Raw genomic sequence first — 16,334 nt, 5'->3', positions numbered from 1 at the left:
AATAAACCTAATTCAAATGGTTAAGTTGTGTGGAAACGATAACTGTCTAAATATAACGATAATTATTTTGTGCAAATATTATTAAAAACACCCATTACCTAATGTGTCCAATGTCCATATACCTATTCTAGCCTAATATGTATATATATATGTTAAAATATTGGTGAAAATACATTTAATAGATAACTGTATGCAAGTAGATGAAATGTTATAATTTTAACAACAAATCGCGAAGTAAACGCCAACCCAAGAGATAGAAATTTGCTTAACACACTTATTAAGCGACTAACCTCTTACAAACCACCGTCTTTAAAAAGTTACCACCGTCTTAAGACTGGCTTGTATTTTTTAAATTTTGAAAAAAAAAAATTAATTTAAAAAAAATATTTAATATTCAATATTAATATTCGCCATAAAAATAAAATTAAAAATTTTAAAAATGTACACAAATATACACGAATTAACAGGTTGTTTTTAATGGTAACAATGGGATGGGTGCACTTGCTTCTTTGCTATCAGCTCGGCTTTGTTAACCTCTAACGAATCACTTTATTTGAGTGAAGCAATCACGAACAGTCTTAAAACCGTGACCGTATATAGCCCACAGTGTCAGCGCAGCAAGCTGTAAAAACGTAACTCTTACTAGCACAACGCAACACTATGACGTCACAATGGACAATTTAACTTGAAGCGTGCAATGACGTCAATGGACAACTAATAACCAACTTGGTTTGGAAAAGTAAGCTGCCTGAAAAGTTTATTAAACAAAAAAAATTCTTCTTCAGCGTCGTGTTGATTTTTTGTTAGGTGCTTCGCGGTCCCAGGAAATTGTCTTGCGGCCCCCAAAAGGACCGCGGACCCCAGTTTGAGAACCACTGTCTTAGGCCAAAGCGTCATAAGGATTTTGAACTCCATAAAAATATAATTTAATAGATCAATGCGTTTTTGCTTAAAGCGCAATTCCTGTTTAGTCTTTGCAATACAATTTTAATGCTTTGGAAAAAACGCTACAAACTAACAATCGTAAACCAATCGTTTAACATGTTTGTGGCCCCTGAAGTAAACTAATAAGTTGTCCCGGTAATTAATTTCATATTTATTCTGTACCTTTAAAAACAGGGGGGGGCGCGATTCTGTTTTAACATGCTTCCTTATATGGGAAACCACGCTACAAGTAACTGTTAGCCAGGGTATGGCATTGAAATCTTTATATCAATAATGTAACAAATACAAATTATTCTATAAATAAATTAAACGAGACAACATGCTGATAATTACATGAAAGCACTTTACCTTGTGAGTCATTTTCCCGATTCCATCGCAAATGTGTTCGCAACCTTGACTTGTCAGCTTGCAGTTGCCCAGTTCCAACCACTCGAGTGGTTTGTCGACATGCTGGAGCATCCGCCCCAAAGCGTGGCATGCACTTGTACCGATGGTTCGGAAGCGAAAACGAGCATCCACAGGGAAGTGCTTTGCGAAAGACTGGATCACTGCTTCATTGCATTCTTGCAAATCAACAATCATTCCAATATCTAAACACAGTTTTCAACAAATATTAAAAAAGCAACAAAAATAACATTGTAGGTTGAACCAGCAATTGGCACTGTGACGTCACAAGTGTGAATTGTTCTAACAATGGTTGTTTAAAGCAGAAGTTCCAAATTTTTTAGACGAACTGATTAAATAAAAATATGTTCACGGACCGGCAAAAAATCACAATAAATAAAAAAGATAGTACTTGTTTAAGATATTGTAATATTTCTGCCATGTAAGCGGCTTGTTTTATGTTGTTGGACAACTAACTTTCAAAATCGTAACTAAAAGTAAAAAGTTCACGTAAGTAGATCAACCCGGAGAAGAACTTGTTTCTAACGAAGTCATTTTTACACGAAGATATTTATTTAATGCTAGGTTATCCATAGATTGATGATTTTATATTTTTACCGCCATCTACTTAATGTGTTTCTTTAATCGCGTTCACGGTTAAAGCTTGTAGCGCCTAATATGCTCACGTGTGTTTTACTTGTTTGAATATATATGTCCAGTGAAAATATAGCACAAAGTAAAATAAATGTTGTAAACTTACCAGTGGGATATAGATTGAATTGCTTTGAAAGGCGTTTGTAGAACATCTTAGCCTTGCCTGGAAATATATCAGGAAAACAAATTTTACAAACATGTAAGTTTTTCTGTTGACAAACTTTCACTTTTCGCACTTTTAAGTCGCCCATCAAGCTTAATTAGATGCTGAGCAGGCGCGGGTCTAGGATTTCAGTTTGGGGAGGGCCATGAATTTTTTTCAGATATGACGTCACAATTTTTTCAGATATGACGTCACAAAAGTATACCATTGCGTGACGCCATAATTCAGGTAAAAATAACATCGGCTGGCCGAATAAACTAACTCCTGCAAAATAACGCGAAAAATAGACCTTTTGAAAGCACGAAAAAGTAATAAGGTTAGCCTCTACAGTGGGCCGGTTTCCTAGTTTGACCCGGTATGAAGAATATCGCTGAAAGACGCTACCATGTCTATTGTCTACACATCTTGCTTTTTCCCGAAAAGGCGAGAGCAACCGCACATGCTTTCGAAAAAGCGCCGAGGCCACGTCGCAATAAAACCATAGCGTTGTCTGCTGCGGTCAGCTGTGGTTCTTTCATGACACTTTTCTCAATTTTTAAGTTACTGTAGTTGTTTTTTGCCAAATGAGGTGCTGAAATGAGCAAAACTCTATGCAGAGTTAATCCTAACATTGGATAGTTTATTCAAATCCTTACACAAGGGTCGGCAACCTTTGTGTAGTAGTCGCGGCCTCAAACCAAACTCAGAAAGGTCTCTGCGGGCCGCACAACATATGGTAAATGAGATTTGGTGCTATTACAACTTTATAACAATTGTGAATCAGGTGGGCCTCGGATTTTTTTGCACTTTAAAAACGTGTTTATAATTACTTTTAAAGAGGCAGTAAAGTCTTGGCGCAAATTCGCTAAAAAAGCGTATACTTGGTTTAAAACTCGAGTCCACACGTCGTCACCCCCCTACTGCTATTAAAAAAGTGTAATAAAACTACTTTGAGAAAACGCGATAAATTTTATAGTTAATCTATTTTAGTGTTTGTTAACCATTTTGGGCACACCTGGCGAGCGAAGCTAGCGAGCGCGATTTTTTTGGTATACCGGTATTTCTTTTAAATTTCTTGTTTTTATTACATTTAAAAAAATGGTTAAAAAATATTTGTCGATTATGTTTGAATACGTTTTCCGTTTGTCCGCGACGCACTTGGCAGCTTTCCACGGCGCACAGTAAAGAAGCGCTGATCTAGTTCAAAAAGAGCATCAAAACGTAAACACACTGGATGTATAAAGATCATTAGCGCGAAGCGCGAAAATTTTTTGCATTTACACACTTAAAATAGTCAAAAAGTATTTAAAATGGACTCGTGTCTAATTTGTCAAAGAGGCGGCGGGCCGGATGAAGTATATTGGCAGGCTGGTTCTGATACAGATTTGCATTAACAACAAAAAAGATTTTAATTGTACTTGGATATAAGTTAGTTATTATATAGTCGAGGTCAGCGTACGGTCACTTAAGCCGTCTCTGCAAATCTGAAAAACGCCGCTTTGCGCGAGTGCGCGAAACGAATTTTACCAATTTTTTGAAATATTCATTATATGGCGCCATAAGCTCGAACACCACTACAAAGCTTAAAAATATGTCTTATTTTGGCGAAAATTGGCCATACTACCTAGGAAACCGCGAAAATAAGCTGCCTATTAAGTAAAAAAAATGTACATATTCTTTAGTTTGGGGGGGGGGGCCATGGCCATATCGCCCCCCTCTAGATCCGCCCCTGATGCTGAGCATTTAATGATTTCCAAATGAAGGATAATCTGAATCATTGCCAGGTGTAAGTTCATCAAATGGTCGCTTACCTTCATTTGTTGGTTTCTGCGGATTGTCCGTTCTGCTTTGGTCGACATAGAGTTGGTTTGGTTGATTGACAGGTGGTGTAGCTGCTTGTTGCTTGGCAACCTGCATACAAACATAGCTGGTGAACAAACAGAACAACTCTTGTAATTATAAATGCGTATCAAGCTTAAGCATGGGCGCAAAGTTTTAAGTTTACCTGGGGTTGGGAGGGGTGTTACTGGTGACGTCATAGTCACAGTGACGATGACAGCGCTGGAGTGTGAATAATGTTGTCTCACACAACTGATATTTAGTGCTTTAATTTGAATACTGGTTTATTTTCGTCTATTGTAGAAATCTTAACTTACGATGAGTTTGGTTTTCGATATTTGTTATGCGAAATGTTGCTCAGAACTCAAGTTTAATTTGTTCTAAAATGATAATGTTGTAACTTAAGTTTGACTGGGGTTGGGTAACTAACGACTTATACTTGTTATTTGTTGAGAAAGACTTGACTTGGACTTAAGTTGCTTGCTAGTGATTTGACTGGGATTTAGTAATTTTAAATTATCTTGTTTAGAACACTGGGTGTGATGCCGATAGCGCCGATAGCGTCTAGCTACAAAACGTTAAAGTTCCCAGATGCCAACCAGTAGGCTATATTTATCCCATTGTATTCACATGCGATCAAACTAAACTGCTACTAATATCAATCACACCAAATTATAGAAAGAAAATAGCAACCTGTTGGTCAGTTTGTTGATGTGTCGGTTGTACAACAGAGGAATCTTGTGCCAACTGTGACTGGGCTTGCTGTGGGTGGAAGCTCCCGGGTCTCAACTGGCTACAAACAAATAAACTTTCACGTCAAGTAGTTTATTAGTAATTAGTTTTACCAAAGAACCATAATAAAGTGTTGCTACATATCCACACAAGGGCTTACAGGGTTTTTTTAAGGTTTGGTTTGGGTGACCGCTAAGTAGTTTTAAAAGACCGCAAGTGTTTCATTTAAATACCAAACAGTTGCAAGTCCAAAATTTTGGAAACCGCTGGAGAAATTTCACCGTTTCCCAAAACACCTTAAAAAAACACTGCTGGCCGCAATCAATACATTTGTCGCAACGTTGTTTTCATTGGGCTTTGGTTACCGATTCCTGATGGAAGCGATTAATCCAATTAAATATGACCTGAACAACTATGATTTCTATGGATAAATGGGCCATATCTTAGTCGAGGTGAAATATTCTGGCACGACCAAATCCTAAATATGTTTAGCGTTACACAAAACTTGTGGCAATAAACAGGTTGGTGGTGATAGCAAACCCGTAGCTTGAAGTTGATTGCGCTTCTCTTGGAGCAACGCTTGGATGTTGATCGAGCAGCAAGGAGCTTCTCTGTATCTTCTCCTCACACACAGATGCCTGAAAGAATTCCATTTCAATAAATCACAAAAATATTAAAACTATTCCAAACGTCCAAAGCAATTTCTTTCATTTTCACGAATTAGTTAGCTAAATTAATTTATATAAAACTTTTAAACAAAAAATTGCACTACTTAAGCAAAACAGTACAAAATGCTACTGAAATTTATTTGTTATAATATATTTTTGTTTGTAAACATCAACTGCAATACTTGTAGTGTGGATGGTGCGCCATCAAGTGGTTGCGGAGTTGCCAAGTGCGTCGAAGAACTAGTTGATGGTTCTGACGTTCCTGGGTAAAACATAACATCAAACTTTTCACATATGACAACCTTACATGGATATTTTTCAAACAGCTTTCCAGGATCCATCAAATTATGCTTACATGACAAACCAAACAGAAGCTTTAAGCACCAAGAATTGATTTTCAAATTTAACCTAACTTTTGCATATTTTGTAGCATGGGCGCAACTAAGGGCATTATTGATAAAAAGGAAAACTTAGCCCGGTTGGTAGAGTGGCGGTCCCGTTAGGCCGAGGTCGTGAGTTCGAATCTCACCGCATGCAGTTTTCTAAAATTAATAATTAAGCGACTATTTCGGTTTGCCATTAAAACCCGGGATGTAATATTTATTTCAATATTTTTTTTCCACGTTTAAGCTTTACAGAATTGAGCAAGAAATATATTTCTGATATCTATTTGTACAAGCTATAGTCAGCAAGATTGTGTAGTGTAATAGTTTTGTAAAAAAAGATTCATAACCACAAAGTAATTTCAGAAAAATAATGAAACAAATTTCGTTTAAATTCCCAACCTAACGAACCGAAGCAAATAGAGATAAAATAGTTAAGACTAACCCTTTAATTGCTTTGGTTTTCGCCGGAATATCGCAAGAAAGCTGTTGAAGAACTTCGCAGGCAAACCTGGAAACATTCGGTAACATGATTAATATTGAACACCAGGTTACATGGCAAGCACAAATTGTTAACTGAGGTATATTGCAAAAATTAGGAGTTTAACAACTAGAAATTCAAGAAATATTTATTCAAGAATAAAGTCGTTTTCGATTCTAATACACAGGATTTAATTAGGAAGGGATATTTATTGTTATTAATTATAACACTCGATTTGGTGACACATTGCACCACGACATAAAAGTAAAGGTTTGCAAATCGCATACATTTTCATCATGAAAATAGCTTCTGTATTAAAATGATGTTTTTTTATTTTTTTGCAATTCTTTTTACGATGTATTTTAACCAAACTGTTTGCTCAACAATTTTCTAAAGTACCTAACGTCTTGTTTTTTTCGGCATTTTAATAGTTGTTTTCTTCTTGAAAAGTCAAAAATATCAACGATGAACACTAATGCGGTACTTTTATACAACAAAGCATTGTTTAAATCTTAAGGAACTTCTCTATTTCCCGTCTATCGTTAATGAGTAAAGTTATAAAATAGTGATTTGTAATAACGTCATGTAAAAATATCAGAAACAGCCAATTAACGTTCAGCAAAGCAAAGCAAACTTTCACGACCCAAAGCGAACACGTGCGTCGAAACCGCTCAGTGTGCGATCGTTAACTTCAGGCGAAAAACTATACCAAGACGGAGAATGTGTGTGATTGATTTTGGTAGAATCATGTTTCGACTATCAGCAGCGCAGTTTCCCAGGTTTCATGTACTGGACTAGCACTAAATTGCAAGCACGTCTTTCACCACCTGCAATACTAAATGAAGATCGTTTTTCCCGGGTGTTATTATTAGAGCAATGTCTGCGCCGAGCTGTTTGCCAAAGTCCGCAAAATAATAGAAAAATAAGTTGTGTCAATTATACACTAAACACGTGGTCTCAGAATATGCTTATAGAGAATAATTTTGCGGTAACAATCATTAAATGCCAATGTTACACCAACATCAGATATTAGCGCGAACAGCGAGGAACATTGGCTGCGCCTAACTCGACGTTTTTGACGATAAGTAAGACGGTTTGACTTTGCGTTGTCAATTGTCGAATGCTAAACCTGAACGAATAACAAAAGGCGAAAGAGAAAAACATCCTGCGTTTACAGTCCACCAAACAGGAGACGAAAAACGGCGTTTTCAACCCCCTCCCCCCTGGATACGCTACTAGGTTAAAGTTTTGTCAAAATTAATTATTTTTACGTCAGAATTTTAATCTATTAGGTCAAAATTACTTATTTTTTAGGCAAAAAAGCGCCTTACATATCGATGCAATACATTTCATATTAGCGAAGTAGTTTGTACTACACGGTGTACTTGCTCATGTCAGCAAACCAAAATATAATCTAAGAAATCACGGTTAGAAATGGTGTACATACTTCTTTTTTTCTTTTTTCTTTTATCGGATTCTGCATCACTGGAGGATTCATCGGATTCTGCATCACTGGAGGATTCATCGGATTCTGCATCACTGGAGGATTCATCGGATTCTGCATCACTGGAGGATTCATCGGATTCTGGAACCGTGAAGTTATCTCCGAGTAGAAGCCCGCATTGGAATCTTCTCACCATCGCCCAGTGGGGACTAGCGACCAGTTGCTCGACAAGCTGACTAAACTCGTCTAAACCCATGTTCTGGCTTATATGGAGGGCTGTGAAGAATTCTTGAAGTAACTGATGTGAAAAATAAAACTTTTTGTCGCCGTCGAAAAGTTTCTGGTTAAAGTGAGAATACCCAGGTACTGCGATTATTATATCCTGGACTATGACATCACTTAAACCTTGCTCAGCCATTTGTGGAAAGGTCATAATGACAGTTGAATTCTTTGTAGCGTTGTAAGCAATTTTGGTAAGTTTAACTTTGATTAGGTTGATGTCATGACCCTTGGCATGTTCTGAGCGTCTCAAGTTTTCGAGTAAAACTATGAAAATCTGAGTGATGTTACAAAGTTCGGTGAGATTATCTGTGCCTAATGCAGCTAAAAGGATCAATTGAAGCATGATTGGGGTAAGACAAATCTCAAGTAACACAGGTGCGAGTTTGGTAAAGCTTTCCCATATTCTCTGGGCTTCATTTTTAGCAAATGCAAAGAAAAGTTTTTTCATGTTGTCTGGTGTAAGCTCATGTACCAAAACAATTTCCTTGGGGCGAAGTAATTTTTGAAGGGTGACTATAGAATGTGGTCTGGAAGTCAAAACTATAGAAATACCAGGAAAGAATTTTCCAGTGCATAAATTTGCGACTACCTCTTCAACTAACATGGGAGTATCGTATGACGCATTTCTAGGCTTCACATTATCAAGTGACCAAGTTGCCTGATCATAACCATCAAGTATGATACCAAATTTCCCTGGGAACTTCATTATTGCTGCAAATATGGCGTTTCGTTTTCTTTCACTTAACCATGGGTACGCATGATCAACCACAACCTGCCTTAGAGTGACTTTTTCTGACCCATAGAGCATGTTCATGCACAACAGGAGAATCCATGTTATGCAAGAGGTGTTTGACAGTCGTCTGGCAATGGTTGATTTCCCAGAACCAGGAGCCCCAACTAAAGCTGTGTAGCGATGAGGTACTACACTACCATGCCATCGCTCATAACTGATCTCCTTTGAGCCCGAATCGACATACCTTTGTTCTGTGGAAGGCTCATATTTTTCTGTTTTACCGGCTCCACCTCGATAAAAGTTTTCCTCTTTCCTTAGAACTGGATGAACCTGGGGAAAGTTTTCCTGCTCGTAGTTTAGCCCGAGCGAAACAACTTCTTGCTGTGCTCTCTTGAGATCTTCCTTTATAGTTTCCAGTGAAATATCGCCAGAGGTCGAATCTAAAACATAGTTTATTAGGAAAATAGGTTAAACAAGTAAAACGATAGATTCAATAAATTCTGCTTGTATTTGGGACAAATTAAACCTGTTAATTTGGGTTAATGTTCGAGTTTTGGCCCTCATCAGACATCAACGTCATCGGTTGAGCAAATTAATACCACCTTTAGCTTTAGTTGCCTTAAACATAAACTTATCTTATTGGACGCAATAAGAACAAAGTATTAACATTAGCTTTTGGTAAAGTAATACCCTCGAAGAAAGGTATATTATAGCTGCAAAAAAATTAGTTAAGTGTGGGAGGTAACACACAATAAGTATAATTAGCCCAGCAATATCTTTATCTTTATTTGCAATGCTTTAATTAGGTTTTTATAACCCAAGGAGAGGTGCATGTATGCAAGGCCTTAAATTATTTTGTGGATGACTCTATATATATTTCTTTGCTGGGTTAAGGTTGATTCTTAGGTACTGAGCAGATGCTTTAGCACTTATTTTCGGGGGGTCGATCAATTCTTTAACGCAATAACCTTAATTTAAAACCGGATGTTGTTCGGTCATTATGGGACGGGTGACCTTTCTGGTGACAAGCATTTTTTTGATAACATAGATAGCTGTTTTCAGGCAAACTTGTGTGAAAACGTGCAGATTGAAATAAAGATATTTATAATAAAATGCTAAAAATTGTCACAGTCACAGATTTGTTGAAAACAAAGACACATAAACCTAGCAAAACCAGGCTAAAGAAAATTGTTTGCATTTGCGTAATTAAACAACCTAAAATATACTTTAGGCCTTAGGTCAGTGCTTCTCAACCTATGGGTCGCGACCCAAAATTGTGGCGCTATTTGATTTGGTTGGGTTGCAGACCGAGTAGCTCACATGTTTATACTATTTGAGATTGGTTCTAAAAAAAAATTTCTCAATTTGGAAAATTAGGGAAGCAATACAAATAATGTCTTATAATAATTATTACATTCGAAATTCTTTATGCTAATGTCTATTTTTTGTTCGCTTACAAGAAAAAGCAATTGGGTCGCCAAAGCTTAGTCATCATACTTACGCTTAATATTTGGGTCGCCGCGAAAAAAGGTTGAGAAGCACTGGCTCAGGGGGAGAAGCATAACCTGGTACATCCTTAATATGCCGGTGCGAAAATATACAGGAAATCAACCCAATATAGAAGTACTTGCCAATTCAAAGTAAAACTGCCAACACGGAACAATTATAGCCTATGATCAAAATTGTGTACTTTTTAAAATAATAAACAGTCTATATGCCTTACACTGGCTTTTTCTCACTAAACAACGTGCTTAACACTAGGTAACTTTTTTCAAAATGACACAACAAAATTAATTTTAGCCAATTGTAGTGTGTAACAGCATTTGCTATTACATATTTCCGCTGTTGAAAAATAGATGTGATTAAATATGTTTGGAAACAACCACAAGGTATTTTGTAAATTGGATGTTGAAAAAAAAAAAATTTTTTTAAAAGTTTTGAAAAAAAAAAGAAAAAAAAATTATAATTAAAAAAACAATTTTTTTTTTAATTTTCAAATTTTTTTTTTAATTAAATTTTTTTTTGCACCAATTTCTTCGTTTTTTTGGCTGATTATTTGGCCGACATAGTCGTCAAGTCGCCAGCATTCTGCCATACTGCGGGTGACTCACGTAAAATGCCAAGTGCACAGATTTAACAATTTCCTTGCACATTATCAAATAACCTTTATTTGATTTTGGTTCAATTTTATAAATTTTCTTAAATAAAGTATATTTTATAACCCCTTTTCCTTCCTGTAGTTAAACACAAAAGTAATACACTGGATTTAATATCTAAATCAGGGGTCGGCAAACGTTTTTGTCGCAAGTACTCTTTTCAGCGCTATTGAAGGAAAGAAAAAATGCACAATTACAAATACATTTTAATTTTGTTTTCATTTGTAATTTCTTCGAGTTTTTGTCCAAATTTGACACAGGATTTCTATCAGAAAATATTAAGAACCATGAATTAATTTTGCATGGTAGACTTGTCATATCTTAGTAAATATGTGGACAAAATTTCAGTGCAAATTTTCACTGGGGTCATGGGTAACCGGGATATTAAAAGGACCCCACTTTTTGCTTTTTTTTATTTCAACCCATGTTTCACAATAAATATCTCCCAACCCCTTTAATATTTTGTATTGAAATTTTGGCAGTTCAGAGAGAATTCTATAAACAACATTTCAACCCATTTTTAGCCAATTGCAATAAAAAATGGGGTCTTGGCGAGGCTTCAAAATTAGGGAAAATTTTAGCCGAGTGCTCGGAATGGCCAACTTAGGATGTCTATGACCTTTGACCTGTTAGAGTGACAATGTAAATTATGTTGTTTTTATAATATTTGGTAGAAGAACTATCATCTGTAAAAAAATTGGGTTGTTACCTTATTTAGTTTAGCAGTAATAGGGCGTCAAACATGGTCCAAAATAGAAAAATTGCGCCCCCTTTGCAGACCCCCCCCCAAACTAAAAGCTTCATAACTCTGGCGTTTGTCGACAAATTACGCTCAAATTTTGCAGGTGTTCATTATATAGAATAGTGAAAAGGTGTGTAAAATTTAAGGAAAATCAGAGAGGTTGAATTTCTTGACTGTGTGAATTGACACGGAATGGACCCACTTGAAAATATTCAACAATCGTAAACCCGTCTAGTTTTACTTGGTAATTCAGTAAATGACCCATTAAATAAAATAATTCTGTAGTTTGGGTTAAATATAGCAAAATTTTACAGTGATATCAGAAAAACAGTTGTTTCGTTAAAACGAAACAAATTTGACGATAAAGGGGCATTTCCCAAAATGCAGATAGATCCAAAATGTTGTGAGGAAAATTGCGCACATTGCTTGTAATCACACAAATAGAAGATATCACAAATAAGTCACTAGTTAGACATTGTTTAACGTGTTGATAAACACGTAACAGACATATTTCAGGAAACGAAAATGAATTATGAAAGTTTAAATCAAGTAAAATATTTAAGTTTTATCCACCAACCTGCTTCAGTGATGTTGTCATCTGCTTGGACGTTTGCTTGTGGAAGATGAATGTGAACATCACCGCTGGTGAGAAGTAAGTTTTCAGCTTGTACGTTATGCACATGATGCTCTTTGGTCGTATGAGTGTGAAACTCTTTCGTCTCATGAGTGTGAAACTCTTTCGTCTCATGAGTGATTTGTTGTTGAACTTGAGCACCAAGGAAAAGGTTTTGCACTTGAAGTTGGTTCTGTTAATGTCACAAACAAATTATATTACTATTGAGCTGAACATCAATCATTGCAACAAATTGGTGTTAAACATCTGTTGCACTTGACGCAATATAAGTGTCTTTTGTAGCTGTGAAAAATCAACTTTTGTTTTGCATTTTGTCTTATTACTTTTTTAGTTACAAGTGATTGCATGAACCGAGAGATGCCAAATGTAGGTGTGTAGGTTTATAATAGGGCTCAAACTACCCAGAAATTCGACAAAGTTAATTTGCAATAATTGTACAAAATCAGCTGATAAAACCGCAATAAAGATAATGCAACATCTGAGGCCAGTAGCTAGGTTTTAGTTGAACAATACAACCCGGGTGCTTCAAAATTACTGACACATTAGTCAAACAAACATGACAAATATCTCAACACACTCTGTTACAGGGATCAGCAACCTATGCCACCACAATTTTCAGCGCACGTCAAATGATTCAACGCGCATCTTATATCACCTTAAGAAAGGACAACCGTTAAATCACTACCACATCATTAACATTATTATTATATCACTAACACTAGCGCTAACTAAACGGTTGCACAGTGCACACATTTTGTTTGGCTAAACGAAAGTCACAGATATCAAATATATTTTGCACAATATTACAGTTTTACAACTAAGCATTCTTTTTCACTGAGCATGTTGATATTAATATGAACAAAATGCTTCTATGATATAGATCAGGGGTTCCCAATACCTTTTAAAGGCGACCCATTTTTGAAAAAAAAATCAGTTCGGTAAAATCTCGCGACCCAAGTAATTTCTCACATTTTATAAGCCATACAAGATCGCGTTATTGTACTTTAGATATTGTTACTTTATAGATGAATGTGTGTTCACAAATTATGCAATTGTGAGACTCACCAAGTCAATGTTCTGATCTTCTGGAGATCCGTTGCCTTCTTCTTGATTATCGGCCATTCTCTTTCTTTCATGCAAACCCTAAGCAAAAGCAACTTAATGAAACAACCTACAGCAAATAAATTACTACTCACAACCCTAAATAAACCAAAAAAAGTCTACACAAGTCATCTTCATTGAATAAAAGGCCAACCAGCAAAACCGTAGAATACTACATTTGGTGTAAAATGTAGTGAAGTTAACAGGTTTTAAATACACAAAATCATATAGAAGTAGATTTTTTGGTACAGACCTTGTATCAAACATCTATTTATGTGTAAATTTAAAGTTACACGGCTTTTCAGTTGTACAAACGACCAGCTATAAGTTGTTAAAACAGCTTTCTAACATAAGTTGGTGCTATGATGAATGTTGGGTATTAGTTCAGCACTTAAAGCCAAGCAACAAAGCAAACGTAATACAAAATTATACAGGATTCTATTGAAGTTTTAATGCTTTGCAAGGCAGTGCTTATACAAGCCAAAATACTTGGAAATACGAGTTAATCTTATTGATATATGTACCATTGTTCAGTCTAACTTCACAAAGGTTGGACATAACCATAAATATACTATTCATGTACAGCAGGGGACATTTTGGGGCTGCGACCCCTCAACACAATTTATCGAAACTCTTGCCTCTTTAATAGCCACACTGATCAGCATAAACAGGCAGTTTTCTTTCATATAAATAAAAACATAGCTACCAACAAAGATGGGCTTAAATGAAAATCCGGCAAATTATGTGAAATTATTTTAATACCTATGTTTATCTTTAGGTAAAAGTTAGGTTGAAATATTTTAACCCCCATGTTTTTCTTCAGTAAAGTTAGCTTGAAGTGTAATTATGTTGGCATCTAAAGCACATTCTAGTTGTTTAGAAGGTGAGTTGTAGATTGCTAGGTGCACATTAATTGCCAATAAGATTTTGTGCAGCACAGCTTGTGCGACAGTCTGCATGGCAAAAAAGTATTTAAACAACAAAATAGTGCACGAAATAAAACAGGAATAAAATAATGTGCTTTTTGGAATAAAATAAAGTTTGTTAGACACAACTGAGAAGTATGTTTCGGAGATATTCTGTTAGCAAACGTTTTTCTTGAAAAGTCCTTTGTGCCCCCTTGCAAACCCTTCAAGTGCCCGCAGGGGACACATCCCCCACTTTACAACCCCTGGTGTACAGTAGTGAGAGTTAAAAGTATAAGCTACTTTAAGTGGTAAACGAACACACAAAACTTAGTTATTGCACACAGCCACTCACCTCACTGAATACTTTATTCACTTCTTCTTCAGGAAATCTCACAAATCACAAGTTTAAAACAAGTACTGGTTTACTTACTACTAACAATAAGAAAAACCTGCAAAAAAATACATTTAAATCTTCATGCAATATGAGCTTCATAAATCTGATTGTTTCAGCATTATACTTTATTGTTTTCACAGTCACACTTAGGTAAGCCTGGATGCCTTGGTGCGCAAAGTTGTTAGTTTACAGTAAAGGTCAACCAAGTACGACCAGATGAAGCCTGTCCGGTTGATTTTATCGACCAGCGGCAACATATATACTCAACAAACAGAACATATAGTAAGTTAATAAGTTTGACAGCTGTAACTGGCCCGAGCGTCAGGTATTACAGTTATCCAGTTCTTTGTTAAAAAGTATGGTGGCACCAGGTATAGAGGGTTATATTTACTCAAACAGATTTTATTTCAGTAAAGACTGATGAATAAGTTTAAAGAGTGAAATGACAACATTGTTTTGTGTGGATTCCTGTATCCAGGAAAATAATGAATGAATTGTTTTTCGCTTCACTCTTGAAAATCTAAAAATAAAACTGGTTCTTGAGTAGCAAACTAATGCCTGTAGGTTAATATTAAACACAACTCAACCAAACGAACAAACTTGAAAGAGCACTGTGCATGTTTCATTTCTATAGTTGGGCTTAGTAGAGGTAGTACCTGTTATAACATATATACTTAGTATTTGTAAAATTACAAACAAGCTTGTGAGATCTTTAAGCACCAACAGTTTAACAACATGGTTGATAATGTTCAAGGCCAAGGGTTAGGCAATTACAAACAACTTGTAAAATGGGAAACTCACAACAGTACCTAAAGCAGAAAAATCTGTAAAAGCATAGTGCCAATGACATGATAAAGCCAAATACGAAGTAATATCCACGACAGAGTAATATCTAAATCGTCGGAATAAGTATTAAATTCATCGGAATGAGGCCTAAATGGCCCAAATAAAGTTTAAAACTGTAGGAAGAGGGTAGGGGACGGGGGCCATGGGTCTGGCACCGGCCGTTTTGAAGTCGACATTTGTGCGCCTTAGATTGAATGGCACCCTTTTTTAACAAGGGTTAGGCAATTACATAACTAGATCCGTCCCTGGAAAGAGTGGTGTGTATATAAATGTTCAAACATATAAAAGTCGTGCTTGTTTCCTGAGGTTTGAGTTGCAGATTCCTGTGTTTTAAACAAAATAAGCCTGGCTGCATTTGCCCAGGTCTGTTCCAGACTGCCATTATAACTTGGTATAAGCACATATTGATACGACAACACGGCTTGGCATGTCTAGACTGTTAACAACATTTTAAACACATTTAGAAACATAAAAAGGAGAAATTTATTATAGCATCTAAAAATCGGTATTTACACCATGATTATTTCGACTGTTGTAGAAGTGTAACTACTGCAGTGGGCGACCAAACCGAATTAAACGTCGACACACATTCAGGTCGCGACCCATAGAAGCATTGACATATTATTTTCAGTGTTGTCAACCTTTTTCTTGGCAACCCAAATACCAAGTGTAAGGAAATGGGTAATTGCAAATCACCACCACAAAAAACACAAATAAATTATGTTGAATGCAGGCTGGTGGCATTGCCTTCTGGTGACAAGAATTGTGGCCCAAATTCTTTGTTTTTTGGGTGTTCTTAGTTCTTACTAAAGTTAAATTCTGTATAGGCCTAACGATATGTGCTTCTGCTGTTCTGCATATTATCA

At 36.1% G+C, this 16,334-nt stretch overlaps 1 protein-coding gene across 2 annotated transcripts; it reads right to left on the bottom strand.

The window, feature by feature from the left end:
* Positions 1-3,505: 3,505 nt before the first annotated feature.
* Positions 3,506-14,710, bottom strand: LOC146141377 (uncharacterized). 2 transcript variants are annotated; one of them, XM_083389721.1, is made up of 9 exons: positions 14,581-14,710; positions 13,285-13,362; positions 12,163-12,391; positions 7,676-9,127; positions 6,193-6,258; positions 5,547-5,626; positions 5,237-5,334; positions 4,658-4,757; positions 3,506-4,036 (listed from the first exon to the last, which is right to left on the bottom strand). In XM_083389721.1, exons 2-9 carry the CDS (start codon positions 13,339-13,341, stop codon positions 3,869-3,871), a joined length of 2,250 nt encoding a protein of 749 aa, XP_083245847.1. In that variant the 5' UTR covers positions 13,342-13,362; positions 14,581-14,710; the 3' UTR covers positions 3,506-3,868. The 2 variants fall into 2 exon arrangements, with proteins under 2 accessions (XP_083245847.1, XP_083245848.1); XM_083389722.1 differs by having other exon boundaries at positions 5,237-5,307.
* Positions 14,711-16,334: the final 1,624 nt, after the last annotated feature.

Source organism: Ascidiella aspersa, chromosome 5, assembly GCF_963924565.1.
Source record: "Ascidiella aspersa chromosome 5, kaAscAspe10.2, whole genome shotgun sequence".
Classification (NCBI taxonomy): Eukaryota; Metazoa; Chordata; class Ascidiacea; order Phlebobranchia; family Ascidiidae; genus Ascidiella; species Ascidiella aspersa.
This window is presented reverse-complemented; position numbering and strand designations above follow the sequence as displayed.